This window comes from Eretmochelys imbricata, chromosome 20 (genome assembly GCF_965152235.1).
Source record: "Eretmochelys imbricata isolate rEreImb1 chromosome 20, rEreImb1.hap1, whole genome shotgun sequence".
In the NCBI taxonomy this organism is placed as follows: Eukaryota; Metazoa; Chordata; order Testudines; family Cheloniidae; genus Eretmochelys; species Eretmochelys imbricata.
Window position 1 is genome coordinate 1,051,892 of NC_135591.1, and position 19,676 is coordinate 1,071,567.

The window sequence follows — 19,676 nt, forward strand, 5'->3', positions numbered from 1 at the left end:
AAACATCACAGCCTTGTAGCACCAGGGAACAAAACTAACTAGAAATAGAGTAAACTTGATGGCTTAGTTCTGTGTCCAAGCTGAGTTAAATGTAAAAGAGAAACAGCATGAATGGCGAAAAGTGTATTTAAATTCTCTGTTCATTATTAATCAGTCACTTATTGGTAACATAGTGAAGAAAGCATTTCCTAACAATTTTATATTTAATTGTCCTTTTAATGATACCTAAAGGATGGAATGTGCCCCTTCTGCTTTCTCTTCTCTACTATGTTTTTGTAACAACCCAGTAATAACAAACCTTGGTCTGCATGAGTATGGTCCTCAAAAGTGATTCACTTAGAATGAGACAGTATTCTAATGAGCGGTGGAAAATGATCGGGAACTCAGGTCTGTTTTGTCAAGCCAAACCTTAGCTGCTATTTTGCCTTTTTTATAATAAAAGCCGGTCCCCTTTCAGAAGCAGATTATAGAAACGATGCTTCTTGCCCATCTGAGAATAGTCCAGTCTTTAAGTCTTCAGTTTCTCTTTCCCACCCCTAATATAGAAGAGGCTTGTGGATATCCCTGTGCTAGACCCAGAACAGAAATACTAAGTTATGTTTACCACTTATGAAGTGCTCTTAGAAGTGACATTTCTTCCCATCATCTGTTTTTAGTATTTAACTGGTCTTCAATCTCTTGTACTATTTTACATTGTGTAGCTCTTGGTTCACGTAAAATCAGTATCCAGTTTACTCTATCTAAATTGCTGTAGCTGCCTCTGAGGTGGAATATGACAGCTGTTTAATAACTCACAGCAACAGTTTGAAAAAGAAAATTAACAGTGGCCTTTTGGCACTTCAGGGAAAATAGAGGGACTTCTACTGTAATTATCCAAATTAGGGTTTAGCCACGACATTGGCTCAATGTGTGATGAAATTATCATGATCACAAGTGATCAGGACCTGTTCCGCATTCTTGTCCAGTACATTGGAGCTTTGGGTTCAGTGCTGATTCAGAAGGAAGAGATCCTTCTTGCGGCTCCCTGGATTTTCTTAGATGTCTTCTGTCACGGAGTCCCCAGGTGATGCTCTGGAACTGCTCCCTACAAAGCCAGTCAGGACTCTGGGGAAGTCTCCTCTTTGGGAGCAGCCTGTCTGCAGGACACACAGCTGACACACCTTCCTGGGTCTGACCTCAGAGCATTCAGCATCCTCTGCCCCTCTGTGCGCTTCCCACAGCGAGTCTGTCCAGGCAGGCTCCTGGGGAAGCCAGAGGGTCCTGCACCCCAACTTCGCAGTCAGACGTGACTCTCAGCCAGCCAGTAAAACAGAAGGTTTCTTAGATGACAGGAACATGGTCTAAAACAGAGCTTGTAGGTGCAGAGAACAGGACCCCTCAGCTGGGTCCATTTTGGGGGCCAGTGAGCCAGACAACCATGTCTGCACTTCACTCTATGTCCCCAACCAGCCTCAAACTGACTCCCCCTCCAGCCCCTCCTCCTCTGGGCTTTATCCCTGTCCCGGGCCAGGAGGTCACCCAGATTCCTTTGTTCTCCAACCCTTTAGCTCTCACCTTGCAGGGGGGAAGGGCCAGGCCATCAGGTGCCAGGAAACAGGGTGTCAGCCATTCTCTGTGTCCCGACCCCTGCACACACCTGCCCTCTAGGGCTCTGCAATGATCATACACCCTTACCCCACCCCCTAGATACTTAAGAACTGCCTAGGGGAAACTGAGGCACCCCCACAATATTCAGGGGAAACATTAAGAACAGTCCCGCTTTGTCACATCTCTCCCGCCTTCGAGACCGAACTGAGCGGGGTCACTTTAGCCGGTGACCTGGGGAAGTTTGAACCCACCAACGTTCCCATAGATGCCCCAGCATCTCTCGCGTTCCTTGGTGGGAGTTACATCAGGCCCTTCCAGTTTCACGCCCTCCCTTAGGTCAAGGGTGGTTGATAACACTCGCATGCCACATGTGGGAAGGTTTATGCGGCCCGTGCCCTTTTGCCACCCCAAAACTCCCGGGGGTCAAACTGGGATTGGGTCTTCTCCCAGCACTCCAGTCTGGAGGCCTGCAATTCGGGTTCTCTTGGTTAAGAGCCCCCCTCTTGACCTGAGCCACATACTGTTCACTTACAGAACTAGCATGAGCACATTCCTTTCTCAACAACCTTGTCTCCCCAGCAAGCTGGCCAAACACAGCCACTTGGTTATAGGACTGTTTAACTTTCTTAACAGCTTTCACTCCATCTGAGACCTTCTCAAAGCTATCCACACTGGATCTTTCAGGAGAGTCAGTGGATCCATTCACAACAGAAAATTTCTGGCTGTTAAGAACTGAAACTGTCTTGATTAAATCACTTTCACACCCTTCAGTTGCAGTAAACTGCTTGCAAAGACTCCATGAGGATTCCTTTCCCTAGGGCTTTTCTATGCAACAATTCACCCCTCATGGAAATTCTGCCCTTACCCTCTTTGCCTAGGGCTTGCTCTAAAGAAACACTTTCCTGAGCAACAACAGACTCTTTCTGGGTCTCACTTACATCCAGAATCACATCTGGCCCATCAGATTCCTACACAATCCCCTTTCAGGCAAATTTACAGACTTCTGAGATAAAAGGTTAGAAGCATTCTCCTTCCCTTTGCCACACACAAGTTCAGGAATCTCTTCCTTCTTGCTGCTGGTTTCCACACCCTCAGTAGGTAACACAATCAAATCACCTTTATGCTCTCCTTGTGCCCTGGCTAGGATCTCACCCTGATTAAACAGAGTTGCTGCACCCTTTCCCAGCCACACACTAGCAACAGGCAAAATACAAGCACCAGAATTGTCTGGTCTCTGGGATTTTACATAGACACTAACTGGATGCGACCTAGTTACAGGGCCATTCTCCCGAGCACACACACACTTAGGACCCTTCCCTTCCTGGGCTTCAGTTGAATCCAGAAGCAGCTCTGAGACAACTGCACTACCCTCAGCCATCACAGGCTGAAAGGCCCCTTCTGTCTACTCCACAGACAAAGAAGAGCTGGACACACTTTCTCCTTTACCAGACACCCAGCTTGGCATCTCTTTCCCCTTGTCCCAGCACACAAGGCTGTTCACAGACAACTGCTTGGAGGCCAGGGTAGCTCCCTCCATAGAGAAGTCAATACCCCTGACAGACACAGGCACGTTTCCTTCCCTGTCCCAATTCTCCAGCCAGGTAACAGGTAAGTACAGGGACACTCAACTTCCACTCTCCTGCCTTCCCACACTGGTGACTAGACAAAGCCATCAGCTCACAGGCTGCCTAGGCTCATCCAAACTTTCCTTACCAAGCACCTTGCCACTCCCCACAGATCCCCTGCCCTGCCTGTGTCTCCCCCCACTCAGCTGGGGTCTCAGCTCCCATTGCTCAGCGCTGTCCTTGCTGTCACAGTGGGGGTAGGCAGTGAGCTTGCTGCTTTCCTCACTGCATCAGAGCCAGCATGAGCCCCCTCTCCGGTGTGCAAGGAGGCGGGGAGCATCTCTCTGTTCCACCCAGCCCCAGGGGTCTGGTTACAGGCAGGCAGGTAGCCCAAGCCTAGCAGCTCCTCCCCACTGCCAGCCAGGTCATCTGCATTTTCACTGACCATTTCCCTCTCCACCGATTGGTTCCCGGGATTCAAATTCAAACCCTTGGCCGTTACAGGAGCGGGGCCTGAATCCTGTCCCAAAGAGACAGTCACTCCCCAACAGGGTCTCCCAGCTGATATCCTGGAGAACCCCAAAGACCAGCCAGCCCCACCCCTCCTGGGTCTGCACAGGGATCCGGGCCATAGGCAGGGCGAGGGGCTTCATCCCTGGGACCCTCACACAGCCCCTCAGCATCTGAGGCTGCACCACCCAGGGCCTGACAACAGTTCTCTCTGTCCCAGGATCTTGCCACCCCAGGAATGTCTCCCCATTGACCATCACCTTCCACTCCCACTGGAGGTCCGAGGGGCCTGACCCCAGGAGACTCCACACAGACATATAGGTTGGGACCAGGAGTGGGAGCCTGTCCACCTCCCCACCCATCTGGCTGATGGAGTCTATGGCCTTGGGACCCAGCAAGGGAGCTAGACACCGGGGCTTTTCCACAGGGTCCCCCTGGTTCAAATAGCCAGCCTGCTCAAAGGCAGTGAGGTGGCATCCACATCCAAATCCCCCCCATCCTTAACCAGGGGCAGCAATTTAGTCTCGAGGTTCCCTGCGGACTCAGCTCCAATCCCGTCCGTCTCCGATCCCTGGATGGGGAACCCGATCGTGAAGACCCTCGTCTGGTTGGGGACAGGAGTCTTAGGGATGCCTGGCTCCCACTCCAGCGGCTCCCAGATCCTGCTATAGCCCTATTTGGGGTCAGGAATCTGTTCCTTAGAGCGGTCATCCTCCTCCAGCTGCAAGATGAACTGTGCTTTGGTGAACTTTCCAACGCTCAACCCTCTCTTTCTGCACAGGGTTACAATGTCCTTCTTAAGGAGATGGTGACAGACCATCACTCCGCTGTTCCCAAGTTGTTGTGGACTCATAGGCCTGTGTGCTCTCAGCGCCCCACGGTTTCCAGGGAGAACCCCTAGTATGCCAGCCCTTCTCGAGGTCACCACCTCTTTGCCAGGGTCGAGCTGCAGACTCCTCTGCCCTTTGGACTGCTCGCTGCAATCCCCAGGGGAACCCTGTTACTGCAAAAGTCCTTCTCTCCCAGGGCCAAGCCACAGGCTCCTCCACCCCTGAGACTAATCTTGACCTGGCTGGCTTGTTAAATCTGTTCATCCCCCCAAGATTGTATAACCGAAGGCTGAGAGCTCCAGTGACACTTGAGGAAGGTGACATTGGAGTGTAGAAAGTGAAGTGTAGTCCAGTGTAGTGATCTTTTTCATCCACAATATTTGTAAAGTGGGGGAGAAAATAAGCAGATGTGGGGGAGTTTGCTGTTGGAGTGGGGGAGAGTTAACTGCTACTCTCATTTAGATACTTTAAATGTTACTTTAAATTTTCTGCCTTAAACCATCTCTGCAGCGAGTATGTACATGTTTCTGAATCCCTCCAGGTAGACGGGATCTGAAAGACGAAAGTAGTACATGATATGAAACAGTTCCCACCCTTCTCCATAACATGGTTAAATTCCCTTTTGTTTCCTAGCATGGCACTGGCTGGGGATTTGGCTGCAGCTTTTCAGGCAGCTTGAGAGAAATGGTGACAGCTGGGAGGGTGAGATGTGAGAGTCTGTCTTTGGAGTGTGCTTGGGTAAAGAGTGAAGGGGTCTTTATCAACAGCAAGAAGCCAGAAACGTATTTAACCTGAGAGTCTGTCAAATCAGAAAGCTGCTACTGAAGAATTGACTGACTCAGGAGAACATTAATGGGATGCAGAGCTTTTTGCCTCTTATCACCAATCTGAATGCAATCTTGGTTAGGAAAATCACATGTTAAGTCACTGAACAGTTGTCTGTTATGTGAAATGAGCTGGTGAGTGTCAGTCTAGTCGGTAGTGGATGGATGTCCATGTTACAGTTGGGACGCTAGTTTGTAATCTCAATGGAGGCTGAAGAACTAAGGGCACAGAACTCTTCTCAGCCCTAGTGTGGCACCCCACCCCCACCCCCTTGCTCCTGGGTCAAGTTCGCCCCGCTCCTGGGTCAAGTTTAGAACAAATTGGTGGAGTAGTATGCCTTGATGCAGAACCTATTCTAAGGAGTGACAGGTCTTGATATGCCAGCAGTGTCTTTAATGAATAATAAATTCAATTAGAAAAGCTATTTCTGAACCTCGACTCATGAAGAGGGGAATGGCTTAATAATTAGATGCTACCAGAAAAACAGACCCAATTTTTCAGTCCCCCCTTGTTAGCAATTAAGACAGAGACCCAGCCGTTCTGAATATATTTGTCAGGAAATGGAATTGGCAGGATAGTTCCTCTCTAAGACCCTCATCTTTCAGATTTTGTGCACCATTTATAATTTATTACCTTTTTTTTAAGTGCCTCATTAGGGGGTGAGGGCTGGACTGGCCTAGTTCACGTTGGCAGACTCCAGCGTTGTTCAGTGGCAACTGTCTTCTGTAGCTGAGTGCATGTTATCTATTGCATGGCCTGAAAGTTGATTAGATTATCATGGGTGGCTCTTTGTGTTATGGACCTAGAGGGGGATGGGGAATCTACATTCCCCACTGCCTTCCAAAAAAACCCCAAACCTTCTCTTCCCTAGCTCCTTACTCTTTGTCTGAAACATTCAGCAAATATTATTGGTCCCTTTTAGAGCCAGTTCTGTCTCAGCAAAGACTTAGAATAATCAGTGTCCTACCCAATGGTAGATGAGTTTCCCTGCTCACAGCTCTGGTCGGTTTCAAGGAGGTTTCTCTGTCCTGATTTCTGCAGCTTTGATCTGTTCATGCTCCAACTGCAATCAAGCAAACTCCACATGCAAAACAGATGGGGCTTGTATGGTCTCCATCTCCAACCTGGATGGAGTTGAGCACCACATCCGGACCTGCATCCCTAAAGCAGAGCTGATTCCTGCTGGAAAACCCTTCTATTGCCTGAGTTCAGAAGATCTGCGTAACACACATTGCTGCTATTCTGATTATTGCAACGAAATTGACCTAACGGTGCCCAGTGGTGAGTAAAGAAATCCTGTCATCTCATTGAAGATGTGGTATTGTCTAATAGTTAGAGCAGGGTTGGGAACCAGGACTCCTGAACCCTGTTCCTAGTTCTGCCACTAACTTGCTTTGTGAACATTGGCAATTCCTTCACATCTGCAAAAAGGGAATAGTGATGATCTACTTCACAGAGGGTTGTGAAGCAGTTTAAGATCCTCTGATAGGCAAAATATCAAATTGTACCATTCAGTTTGTAGGGTGAGAAGAAGCCTCTAAATTGGATTTTCTCTGATCTCCCCTTTGGTTCACCCACCTTCAAATGTTTGACGTGATCAAGACAGCATAAGTCTCCCACCTCATCAGCATTGCCCCTAGTGTCCCCCACAGAGTCCTTTGAAAATTAGGTTCTTTCTCCATGCTGCCACTCAGTCACGGATGTCCTGCCTCTGCCCAGTGCTCTAGGCCCAGGATGGCCTGAGGATAAGGAGCAGTCCCTGGGACTAGTCTGAGATCCCCCTTGTGGCATTGAGTGGTACTGCAGTCTGCTCTTTATCCGATAGAATTGCTTCCTGAGGGACTGAAACTCCTCTTTCAGTCATGAGCTCCGAGTGTGGTTTTACACTTTAGAGTAAAATGAGGGAGATGTTTGAACTCTGAGTGAGTGCAACAGAAACAGATCCCTCCTGGAATGAGGGTGCTGGAAGAAAATTGTCTTGTCAGAGTTCAAGGCCAGAAGGGACCACCACATTGTCTAATCTGACCTCCTGTAATGCTCGGCAACCCCACACTTAAACCCAACCACCTGTTCAGCCAGAGCCCTTGTGGCAGAGAAGGCACATGCAGCTTATCTCCCTCATTCTGGGCAGTTTCTCTGAGTTCTCATGAGTTGCAGAATGGTACCATCATCCATCAAGGTAGGAGGGGAATTCTATTTTGTCTGGTTAGAATCAACAACTGGTGAAGGATTTGAGCTAAAGACTCATTGGCTGTTACATGTGGGGGATAATTCCTTCCTCCTTCACTATAATTTTTATTAAGAAAGTTGGCTTTGATGGTAGCCAACTTACTGCTTTAGCCACATTGCTATGTGAAGGCAGTGACCAATTTATTTTGGGGGAAGGTGGGAAGGAATGCTTTGCATTGAGCTTAAGTGATCATCTAGCTGATTAGGCAGTAGTGACTGTGTTGAAAGGGAGCAACACATCCAGGCCTAGGGCAGAAAGCTAGGTTAATCCAAGATGGAGCCTCCTGGGCAAGAATAAAAGGGAAGTTGAGGTGCAGGGGACCCCCCATAAACAAAGCTACCGTTCCTCATGTAAGGTGTATTCTGGGCTTAGATGGAAGATGCATTACAGATTGGTCTTCTGAAATTGTTTGGTTATAGTTTTTGGTTCCAAGATAGTCTCACTTCAGGACCTAAAATACACTATTATAAACCCTAAACTGAGCGCTCAACTGGGGTCATCAACTGTTTCTTGCAGCTGCAGTAAAAGTGATGACCTTCCTTATCTGTTGTTCCTACCCAGCCTGTTTACCTCTCCTACTTTGGAATAGCTAGTGAATTTTGCTGCTTGGAGTGTCCTTTACAAGCTCTGAGACCGAGTTAAAGTAGTTCAGGCTGTAAGAGAAGGGGTTAGGGACTCTTGCCTACACGGTTTCGAGAATATATATATAAAGGAATCAGGTTGTGCTTAAAATGTTGTTTTTCCCTCCTCTCACTAAAGGTCACGTGAAAGAGAACGAACCTCAGTCTAGCTGGGGCCCTGTTGAGTTAGTAGCAGTGATTGCAGGGCCTGTCTTCCTTTTGTTTGTCGTCATGATCGTAGTGGTTTTCGTCTTTCATCACCACCAACGAGTTTATCACAATCGTCAGCGGTTGGACATGGAAGATCCCTCTTGTGAAATGTGTCTGTCCAAGGATAAGACTCTGCAAGATCTAGTTTATGATCTCTCCACTTCTGGCTCTGGCTCAGGTACTAAGCTGCTGTTGCTTTGGAAATAATAAATGGCATGTAATTGTAATGGAATCCTGTATTCTGAAGTGCTCATCGCCGTGGTATCAATGTTCTAATATAAGGCCATTGGCTATCCTTCCTTACGTACAGTCTGAGTTGTAATAGGTCACTGGTGTTTGTTCTAAATCTAATTGTACATTAGACAGTGAAGCCAGTGGCCCAATATCAGCACTTGGATACTTTGGGGATGGGAACTGTAGAATACATAAGAGATACTGTACTCTATCATCACTGAGTCATTTGGCATTTACATAAAGTAGTGTTTGTGGATTTCAGTATATAAAATCTAGATCATACCCAGGAAACAATTCCATCTACCTGTAAATGCAACATCAGATATAGCTGTCCCTGCTCTCTGTTGTGAATTTATGATACCTTCCCTTGACTCAGAATATAGTGCATCTGGTTCATGTGATTGGTGTTTGGTTCTGTACCATTTTTTAATTTTTAACAAACTTCACTGCACATCTACAAGTTACCAGCTTTCAAATGACACTAGCTCCATCAAAGCTGATGGAGAAATGGCAGTATCTCTACAGAAATTGCATCAGAGTTAGGAAACTAGTATATAGATTTTACATTTATATAGCACCCTTCAACCCAAAGAATCCCGAAGAAATGTGTAAATGAACTACCCACAAGGTTAACTTCCTGGGCACTTAACGTGAATGCTCTCTGGGGTGGAATTGTGTGGTTTAATAGCACACAACACTGTACAACAGGTTGGGACAAGAAATGAATTGTATATCCAGTCGACATTCTGCCTCTACAGATTGCCCCTGCAATGTAACTTACCCAAGTAGGCATTTGGTCAGGACATAAGCATTAAATTGTGTGTCTCATATGCAAAGTGCTGTGGAATCTTTAATGACCAGAGCTAGTCAGGACTCCAACGTTGTGTCTTACCTAAAAGACTGCACCTACATCAATGTAATAGCCCCTTAACAAATGCTGGGGTATTGCTTATTTTAGTGCTGTCTCTGTCTTCAAACCAACTCCACTTCTTACATATAGCCTCTCGATGTTCCTTAGAGAACTTTCTCTCTGTGAGCACTGACTCTGCTCAGCTTACAAGATCTGATGGGGATCACAGCACAAGATGGTGTGCCAGGTCTTGGCCCAAAGTGATTTGGAACAGTTAAGAAATTGCAGGACTCTTGTGGTCTAAATCCACTGAGACTTTTTTAGGTCTGTATCAGTGTGTGTTGACTTACTGATTTCCTTGGCGAGAGAAAGCTAGCCATTTGATTTTGTTGCTGTTTTTGTGGTTTTGGTGATCTGCCACTACTGTTGAAAGACCTTACATGTTGGTCCTGTTGTAGCAGGTTCAGGGTACCTTTGGTTAGAAATGTTATTTTCTCATCTTTTCACAAAGATGGTGCAACATGCATGTGATTGCTCAGATAATGTACTGATGAGTGCAGCAGAAGAACCTGTATAGAATAGTACTTCGAGTCCAGTCAGAATAACTGGTTTCAGAACACGGGGCAGGATTGTTCTCCAGAATATTGTCCACAGAATTTTGTTCTGAATAAAAACTGAGCCCACAGAGAAGCGTTTGGAAGTGGTCAGTGAATGACTGGCAATGGGGAGAGAACAATAACAATCAGATTCATATGTTGGAAGAAGGGCCAAGGATGAGAACGATCTTCTTTTCCGATCACTGTTCCCAAATCAGTTCTTGAGAGAGGGAGGCGAAATTTTCTAGTTGTGAAAACTTGTATTTGTGGGCCAAAGCGCTTCCATCCCTGGCGGAATGAGAGATGGCTCTTGGGTTTTTATTTGGACTGCTAAATACAATCAAATCCAACCAAGACAACCCTTTCGATGTTCTGTTCTAAACCTTGTAGCATCTCTCAAGTGTCCCTCGTCTGAATTCTTCTTGCAATCTCTTGCCCACAGGTTTGCCACTCTTTGTCCAGCGAACCGTGGCTCGAACCATTGTCCTGCAGGAGATCATTGGAAAAGGCCGCTTTGGGGAGGTGTGGCGTGGCAGGTGGCGTGGAGGTGATGTGGCCGTGAAAATCTTCTCTTCACGGGAAGAGCGCTCCTGGTTTAGGGAAGCAGAAATATACCAGACTGTCATGTTGCGACATGAGAACATCTTGGGGTTTATTGCTGCAGATAATAAAGGTAAAAATGCTGTCTCAACCTTCAGCGTCAAAGTCCGAATGGCCGTAGGTTCCTCAGAGTTCCACGTTCTACTATAGGATCTACTTTTTTCTGTCTTTTTTTTAATGAAATAAAGAAAGCCATCCGTATATTTGTAAAGTGTTATGATCATTTCCCCAAATTATAAACATAGCTAGCTATCATTAAAAACTATTAAAGCTGTCTGTGTGACATAACTTTTTACGAAGGAAGCTTGCATAGTAGTCGAATGCATGAGCAGTCAGGAGACTTCCCGTTTTAATGTAAGTTAAATTATTTATTAAAACATTCTTAACATGGTCAGTTCTGTTCTTCACATTTTTCAGTTAATAGAAGTATTTGCTAGATCAAAATAATTCTAATAATTTAACTTAGTTAAAACAGGGATGGAGTACAGCCTGACCTGTGCACTGAAATGCTTAGCAGTATTTCCTTTGTCCCTGAGTATGGGCTTAATCCACAGAACTCGCCTTGCTGAGAAGAATCCATAAAATCGCCGCTGTCACTAGCAGAGACATTGCAGCATTCGTAGTACAAAGCTACCTGTCACTGCTTCAATACTGTGAAAAGCTGCTTGGGAAATGTACTAACTATATATAGTGCGCTAAGGTGCTATAAGCAATCGTTACACTTTTGCCTTGTAGTTCTTCCCTTGTCTGCTCGGACTTGTTGCTGACCTGCAGTCTAATCTGGCAGCTCTTCCTATGTTTGTTCAAAAACAAAATGCCCCGTAAGTGCTGATGTTATGCTGCTCTCTCCACTTTTTCTCTTGCTACAGATAACGGGACCTGGACTCAGCTGTGGCTTGTCTCTGATTACCATGAGCATGGCTCTCTGTTTGATTACCTCAACAGATACACAGTGACCATTGAGGGAATGATTAAACTGGCCCTGTCTGCTGCCAGCGGATTGGCACACCTACACATGGAGATTGTGGGGACCCAGGGTAAGAGAGTGCTAGCAAAGTATCCTAAACATGAACTAGACATTCTTTGGAGAGACTAAAGCAGGAAAGGTGAAGACAGAAATATGGGGCTTGTATGATGCACAGGGTGCCTTGTACTGAGAGAGAGATGGAATTTAATCATAAAATGAAAGAGGAAAAGTGCCTTAAGGACCTGGGGACTGAATCTAGGCCAGTTTGGTATTGAGCAAAAGTCATTGAAATGAGTTAGTCTTAGTCTAGCTCCTGTTAGACTGTGGGGGGAGGGAGGGTGTCTGTCTGTCTGTCTCTCTCTCTCTCTCTCTCTCTCTCTCAGCTGGCTCTGGTTGGGATGGGGAGTACAGAAGAGATTAGCATAGGCAATGACAGAGCAAAACAGATTGTAAACTCTTCAGAGCAGGGATCATGTCTGCGTGGATGAGACAGCTGGTGCAGTGGGTCTGCTGCAGTTTAAATAATAGTACTTGGAGGTTAAATGGAAGCTCTTTAGTGTTTTTAGCACCTTTCACTGGTACAGAGTTTAAATAAGACTGGAGGAAGAACAGGGCTGCAGATCCTACTATGCATAGAGATGTTAAGATTCAGATTCACTCTGGACTTGATGACCGCCTCAGTCCCTCCATTTTCTGTGTTCAGCTCATCTGCACTGATCAGATCCACTAAGGTGAGAGAGGAAAATCTGCTATTGAGACTTATTTTACTCCATCAGGAAAACCAGGGATTGCACATAGGGACTTGAAATCCAAGAACATCCTGGTGAAGAAGAACGGCATGTGTGCCATTGCTGACCTGGGTCTGGCTGTCCGGCATGATTCTGTTACCGATACCATTGATATTGCGCCAAATCAAAGAGTTGGAACCAAACGGTAGGGAGCGGGCTCAGCTGTACTCCTGATCAAGGTTCAGTGCTATGAGAAATAGGGTATAAAACAGCAGTTCTCAGGCCACATGTGGTGTGCTTTTTAAAAATATATATTCAAAATTTGCTGCTCTGGTCTGAAAGGGGGTAGGGATAGCTGAGTGGGAGACAGCATCTGGCAGCCTGCTGGAGCGCTCCTGCCAACAGGGGGCTGGTGAATGCATCAGGGTGTGGGAGAGTGGGTCTCTGGACAGGTTTGTGGGGAGGGGAGGCACTGGGAACTAGGGGTTTGTGGGGATGCTGCAGCACCCCCAGGTTTTAGGCCACCGGTTGGGACTCTGGTCCCTGCTGTCTGGAGGGGTCTCTGGGTGGGGGGAGCTGGACGTAGGGGACTGTGTGGGGGAGCGGGGGGGTAGGCGCTGTGGTTCTCAATCTGCAGCCCACAATGATAAATAGGTTGAGAACCACTGGTATAGAAAACGTGTGAGCCTTACTGGGGATTGGTAGAGTTTCTATCTTAGGCATTGGCAGGGTTTCCAGAGTACTGAAGGAGAATATTTAGTGGCTTTTTTTATTTATGAATGAATCTAGGTTTGAGGTACTTGAACAGTCACAGCCTACTTCCTATTCCCTCCACTTACGTCCTTCCAAGGCTAAGGTTGGCTAGATGGCCTCTGCTTCCAACAACTCGCCTGTGAGGCTCCCTCGCCTCCACCCAAGCCTCAGGGGTCATTGCTATCTTTGGCTCAGTGCACCTCTGACCCTTCCCGCCTCCTCCTTTCACCCCTCTTTCTTTCTGGTATTTTGTTTTGGATTATCCTGTTTGCTCTCTTAAAACAGTGTCTGCTTCTGTCCGCATCATTGGGTTCTGTTTTTATTTTCATTGTTTAACTTCTGTGCAGCATCCAAGCACTGTATCTGGTAACCCATGTTGTATACAATAAACATGGAGAATTCATCATTGATGGTCTTCCAGGGAGTCCCTCTGACAAGAAAATGACATTGTTTTTTCTTTGTTGCAGATACATGGCCCCTGAGGTCTTGGATGAAACTATTAACATGAAGCATTTTGATTCATTTAAATGTGCTGATATCTATGCCCTTGGCCTTGTCTATTGGGAGATTGCTCGTAGGTGCAGTTCAGGAGGTAATAGGTTTTCAGCTTCTTCTCCCCACTGCCCCCCCACACCCCCAACCAACCAAAAAAACCCCACAACCCTTGTCTTTGACTTAACTGAGGCCTGGAGCTAGGAGAGAATAACCTGTCCTTCAGGCAGTCGTGGAGATGGCTGTGACCCAGGATACGGGGTAAATGCAGCGTCACCCAAGAGTATGGCCACAGGATGGTGGTAGTGTGGGGAAGAGACTCAAGCCTGCTCGTAAACCAGGCACGTGAGAGGTGATGGGTGGGTGTGCTGTTGGTGGCACACCTATTTCTTTAGCCGAACCTTAGAGCAGGAAGTGATGTTGCTGATTCAGGACATAGGTTACTTTCCTATGAATCAGTACTGAGCCAGTGTCCTAGCATATAGTAGTGGATGGGGGCAGGGATGGGCATCCTGTTGTTGAAAGTGCCATCTTTTGTATCCACTAAGTCCTGAGCACTTGTGGTCAGTAAACATATCTTGGCCCTTTTCCCAGGAGAGGGGAGGTGCTCACCCCAGGGCCCTGGCCTAATCCCAGTTAACTGCATTCTGCTTCCCTGAATTGCTGACTCTTCACTTTTATAAGTCATGTCATCCAGGCCGGGGGTATTGTAGCTCTGGTGAGAGTGGTAGTGATTTCAGTTCTCTGTGAATGACCTTTTCCCTTCCCATGCTTAGGTATCCATGAAGAATATCAACTCCCATACTATGACCTTGTGCCCTCCGACCCCTCCATTGAGGAGATGCGGAAGGTGGTGTGTGATCAGAAGTTGCGCCCCAACATCCCTAACTGGTGGCAGAGTTATGAGGTAAGATATGTCATAATCTTCCTTTGAGCCTAAAGGAAATGCACTATCCACTGAATAGGTAAAGATTAGATTCAGTCCTGGACACTGAGTTCCAGATTTAGTAAGCATGGAGGCTGGATTTCCCTACTCCAGCCAGGAGTGACTGGTCCCTCCAAGGCAGGTTTGGGGTCCATGGACAGAATCAGTATGGGGAAGTCCAGTGGGAAAGTGAACGTGGAGAGGATGCAATCTGAGGCTAGAGAGTAGGTGATCACTCTTGCACTCCGCTCGGTGGAGAAGGCCAGATGTGTGCTCCCAGAGCTTGGATAGCAAGTCTGTTTCAAGTCCATTGTGCGCCATCCACGTTGCATATGATGGAAATCTGAGTGGTTAATAATTCCACGTTCATAATAGTGAGTGAACTTTGTTACCTTGTAACTGCTCTGGGGCTGTGAAACATCTACCTCTTAATGCTTGACTTTTTCAGAGCGCTATACAAATGTTCACGAATGCTCAGAACAACCTTGCTGTCACATTATGCAGATGGGGTGAAACAACTGGGTCTCCGTGCAGTTCCTAATGGTCCATGTCCTTACAAAAACCGACAGTAATGCATTCCCATGTTGGTGGAATGGCTGAGAATCAGATGGCCCATGAAGACACTCTCTCGCCTCCTCTTCCTATTCTGGGGAGAAGCAGAGGGCTTCAGTCATGGCACAGATACGCCAGCACCTTCCACGAGCTTTGGATTCACTTTAAAGCTTTGATTTGGTGTGTTAACAGAAGGAACTGAACTCCCTGAAAGGGACAGGGCTGACTTTTCTCTCCGTTTCCTTGCTAGGCGTTACGAGTGATGGGCAAGATGATGCGTGAGTGCTGGTATGCAAATGGTGCAGCTCGCCTAACGGCCCTCCGCATTAAGAAAACGCTCTCGCAGCTCAGCATCCAGGAAGATGTGAAGATCTAGCCCACAAGTCGCAGCATGAGGAAGCTGCCCAAAAGCTGCCATGATAGTCGAGGGGATTGAGGCCTACCTCGTGTTTCTACCCAACCTACTGCTACCGACCAGACCATGTGACCTATGGGCTGCTAGCCAGGGAGGACAGAGCCTATTAAAAGAAATGTTCTCTTCCTGGTTTGGGTATGAAACAAACAGAAACCTTTTATAACCACCTCTTGACAGCGTGGAGACTTGAGAGGGATTTGTGCGGATGGACCTTGCTGTGACCATAACTTTTCTTTGATGGAAATCCCTGTGTAGTCCAGTGAATATGGCGCGTTCGCTGGGAAGCGTTCAGGGCCTGGGAGTGGGGAGGGAAAGGGAGCGTTCGTTGGGAAGCGTTCAGGGCCTGGGAGTGGGGAGGGAAAGGGATGGTTATGTTGCCAGACCTGCAGGTTTTCCAGGGACTGGCAGAGACACACAGAAGAGGCTTCGGCTTCATAAAACCAGTTCTCCTTCTTTTGAGCTTGAAAAATACAAAAAGCCAGACTGGCTGCTAGTGTGTGCAACAGTGTGTGCAACAGTGTGTGCATGTGCAAAGCCATGTGTGCCCTGTGCCTGTTCAGTCCCCCTTAGACGTGCAGAGTATCTGCTTGTAGGTTGGCACATTCCTGTTCGTGTTTCTCTGTGCATGTGCAAATCTAAAGTGTCCTCTTCTGAGCTACGCGTGCTGGTGCCTTGCCTGTCCAGTAGTGAGCATTATCTAGCGTGACTAGGCTACTTACAGCCAGATCCTTTCTCCCAGAGCAGGAACTTTGTCAAGTTGCCTCACTGCCATCCCTCTCCTTTTTAAAGCAGGGTACTGATTTTTTGTCCCTGAAATTTAAGCTTTTGTTTTGAAAACCCTGGTTTGTAATGTGTGGCGGAATGGAAAGGTTGCCTTGCCGGAGGAGCCGTCTGCAGGAGGGATGCAAAGGAGACAAGAAGCGTGTCTGAGATTGGAGCTGACACTACCCCTGGGTGGAGGGGACCCCAGGCCACAGGGACATCAGCCTCTTAGGAACATAACCCTTGGATCTCTCAAAGGGCTTTGGCAGGAACACTCTAGAACTTGGAGCCAAGCGTTTAAGGTCTGATCTGTGAAGAGCTCAGTGTCCATGGAAACAATTGTGCACAGCACCTCTCAAGGAGCACTCGGCACACTGCAGGATCTGACCATTGGTGACTGGGATTGGAAATACGTGTCCATCTTTTAAATATACATGTATAAATATCTACTATTCTGGAAGCAGCTGTGTATAACTTTTTGGGTGGGGTAGGGAGGGGGTAACTGCATGAAACTTATTTTAATTGAATAACCAATCAGGGTGAAGTAGAATTGATTTGACTGTTGCCTAGTGAATGTTAGAAATAGCCCAGGGCTGAGTCCTGTATCTGAACCGAATGCAGCATTAAAGGCAACATTGGAAGGCTGAGTTGAGTGATGGTTAGGGTGTTATCTGTGCTATGTAACTCTGAAGCCATAACTTTTAACTGGAGTGCATTTGATTATTTTTTATTTGATTGGGAGGGTCTGGATTTTAACTTTTTTTAATATTGTTAATTTTTATAAGAGAAGAGAAACAATCTATAATTACCTCTCAACCTCTTTGTTTGTAAAGAAATCACTGCAAAAAAGGAAAAAAAAAAAATCCAAATGCACACAGCTGAATTTACACTGGAACTTTCTACTCGAACCTTGAGCCTGCTCTGTAAGGTGAGCTTTCATCTCTTCTCTGGCTCGCAGGTTTAATGGACCTTCTGTTCTCACTGTCTGTCTCTCTTCCCTCAGGCCCCCATCCCATCTGTGATTTATATCTGTCAAATGAGGAGTCTTTTGCATTGTGTTTGGAGCCATTTTGCATTCTCCCATTGCTTTTAAATGACAGGCAGGACAGAGCTGCCTCCCTATCTGCAGCGGTCTGCATCTTAGACCCTGGGTTCCTGGGGCAGCATACAGGGTTGGTCAATGTACAGCTTCCCCTTCTGATTTGTTCTGATTATTTCTCAGCCAGAAATTACTGCATCTCCAATGTGACTCGTTACTTACTGAACCCTTCTTCTGCATTGAGAAACCAAGGTGGTGTGTGCCTTAAAAATACCTACAAGACTCTTCAGCTACTGTAGCAGGACCTTTCGAATGAGACTTGTGCAGGGGCTGGGGAGGGTCTGCGCTACTGAAATAAACTGCCACAGAGAGGCCCATCACACTGATAAGTAGGGGTTGCCATCTGGTCTTCCCATGAGCATTAAGAAAATTCTCCTTCAGAGCACAAGGTCTCCTGTTCCATTAGCAGTCCAAAGACTTTCTTTATGACACTAATTCAGCAATTTAATTCCTTGGTTGATCCGCTCCACCACCCCCCAACAGTAGACACACGTACCTGCCTCAATACCATACCAAACAGCACATGCCAGAGTTTTACTGGACTGACTGTCTAGAAGGGGTGGGGTGGAAGGGGATGGCATCACCTTGTGATAAGGATTTTGAAACACTCAGTTCATAGGTACGGATAAGAGCGGTCAAACCCTCACTGGACCCTCTGAAATGGGAATAACAATGTAGCATTTACACAGCACTTTTCATGCAAATGTGCCAGAGTGGTGTGCAAACCTTACTTAGCTGACTTGTAGCAAATCTAGGAATCACTTTGCCCAGCACTGAAATGCAGTCTTGTCTGAAGAGAAACAGACCAGCTGTCTTAACAGCATACAGTAACTAAACGGTTGGGATCAGGCATTTGGTTCAACCAGGGGAGGTATTTCAGGTTGATCAATGGCATCAAACTAGGGAGGGGTTTCAGGTCAAAGCTTGTGCCTCTAGTCTCTGACACAAGATGAATGGATGGTACTCTGGCTTCAGAACAGATCTTTCTGGGTACTTCTCTGCCCCCTTTCCATGTATATTTTATTAGAAAAGGACTGTAAAATAGTCACTTAGACACTTTACCTCTTCAGTATGCAAATGTAAATACATTGTAATATAGGAAATCTTGTGTTTAATATAAGAACAAGCTGTCCAATTTCTGCTGTACATTATTAAAGTTGTTTTATTCACACAGACGGTTGGACTCTTTCTCTCAAACCCAGTTTGCTGTGTGTAACCTGCAAAGGGTTAGCCCTGGCCCGTGGGTGTAGCTGTCTATAAACAAGGAGCAGAAAGGGAGTGGAGGAGGAGTAACCAGCGGTAATGGGATGGTAGTTGGAAAAATAAACTAGAGTAAATAGCAGGGGAGGGGAGATCTCAGACTGCGAAGCAGCCTCGAAGGTCAAATGGGAAAGCGCCAATGCTGGGGGACACTTAAAACAGGCAGGATCCTAGAACCTGTATGGTACACGGTGGCCCTGCCTTGATCCCCAGGAGCTCACCTGGAATGACCCTGGGCTCTTCCTACTGTCAACTCAAATAGCTAAGTGTGATCTAGTGTTTTGTTTTTTTTTCCTGTGTGCGTCACATGATCCGTCTGCATGGCTTGTCAGCTTTGGGGATTGAACCCAGGTCTGCTAGCCTGAAGCCAGTGACACACACGAGTCATGCACCTGCTAGAGTCTACATCAGCCGTATTTCCCCCTCGGGCAATGCACCTTGACTTTACCTTGCTTGGCCTTTCCCAAACATTGGGTCACAATGGGGTTGTGACCTGGTATCTCCCCTCCACAGCAGGCCCATGGCCAGAGGGGTCCACCCCACTCACACTGAAACAGTGGGACTAGGCACCGTGAGACAGTGCCACTCCGGTTTGGACTGGCCACCTCTGCCACCAAGGGGTGGGGCTGTGATCATGTGCACCAGGTCACATTTCCTGGAGGGGGGGCGTCAGGTGCAGCCCTGTGGGATGGGAGCTGTGGGGTGAGTGCAGGGCAGGCTTGCTCTCCAGTCCCCTGTCCTCCTTCCCATCCAGGGCATGCTTCCCCTCTGCACCAGGCTGGGATTAGGGTTGCGGTGCTGGAATGGAAGATACAGGATGATGGAGGGGAAGGATGCTGGCCTATGGTTTTGGGCCCACACCCACAAATTTGAACCCCGGGAGGGTTGCAGAAAAGACACAGCGGTGGGTGAGTCACCTTTCTGAGAAGTTTGGGGACCACTGGCCTAGACTATTAAAAATGCAATGCCTTGGCTCCTATGCTTTTTACAGCAAGGGACCGGGGTAGCAGAGGCTTCACCGTCTTTCCCAGTGAAGCCTGAGCTGGAGAGCTGTGTGGCCAATTAA

The 19,676-nt window shown here is 47.1% G+C and overlaps 1 protein-coding gene across 1 annotated transcript in view; it reads left to right on the forward strand.

The window, feature by feature from the left end:
* The window catches only part of ACVR1B (activin A receptor type 1B), a 28,367-nt gene extending 9,848 nt beyond the window's left edge, over positions 1 to 18,519 (forward strand). Inside the window, exons 2-9 of the mRNA XM_077838428.1 lie at positions 6,359 to 6,598; positions 8,307 to 8,555; positions 10,500 to 10,730; positions 11,527 to 11,694; positions 12,401 to 12,557; positions 13,573 to 13,697; positions 14,374 to 14,504; positions 15,325 to 18,519. Coding sequence (XP_077694554.1) covers positions 6,359 to 6,598; positions 8,307 to 8,555; positions 10,500 to 10,730; positions 11,527 to 11,694; positions 12,401 to 12,557; positions 13,573 to 13,697; positions 14,374 to 14,504; positions 15,325 to 15,450 — 1,427 coding nt within the window. The 3' untranslated portion in view covers positions 15,451 to 18,519. The remainder of the gene's footprint in view (positions 1 to 6,358; positions 6,599 to 8,306; positions 8,556 to 10,499; positions 10,731 to 11,526; positions 11,695 to 12,400; positions 12,558 to 13,572; positions 13,698 to 14,373; positions 14,505 to 15,324) is intronic.
* The last annotated feature ends 1,157 nt before the right edge of the window (positions 18,520 to 19,676 follow it).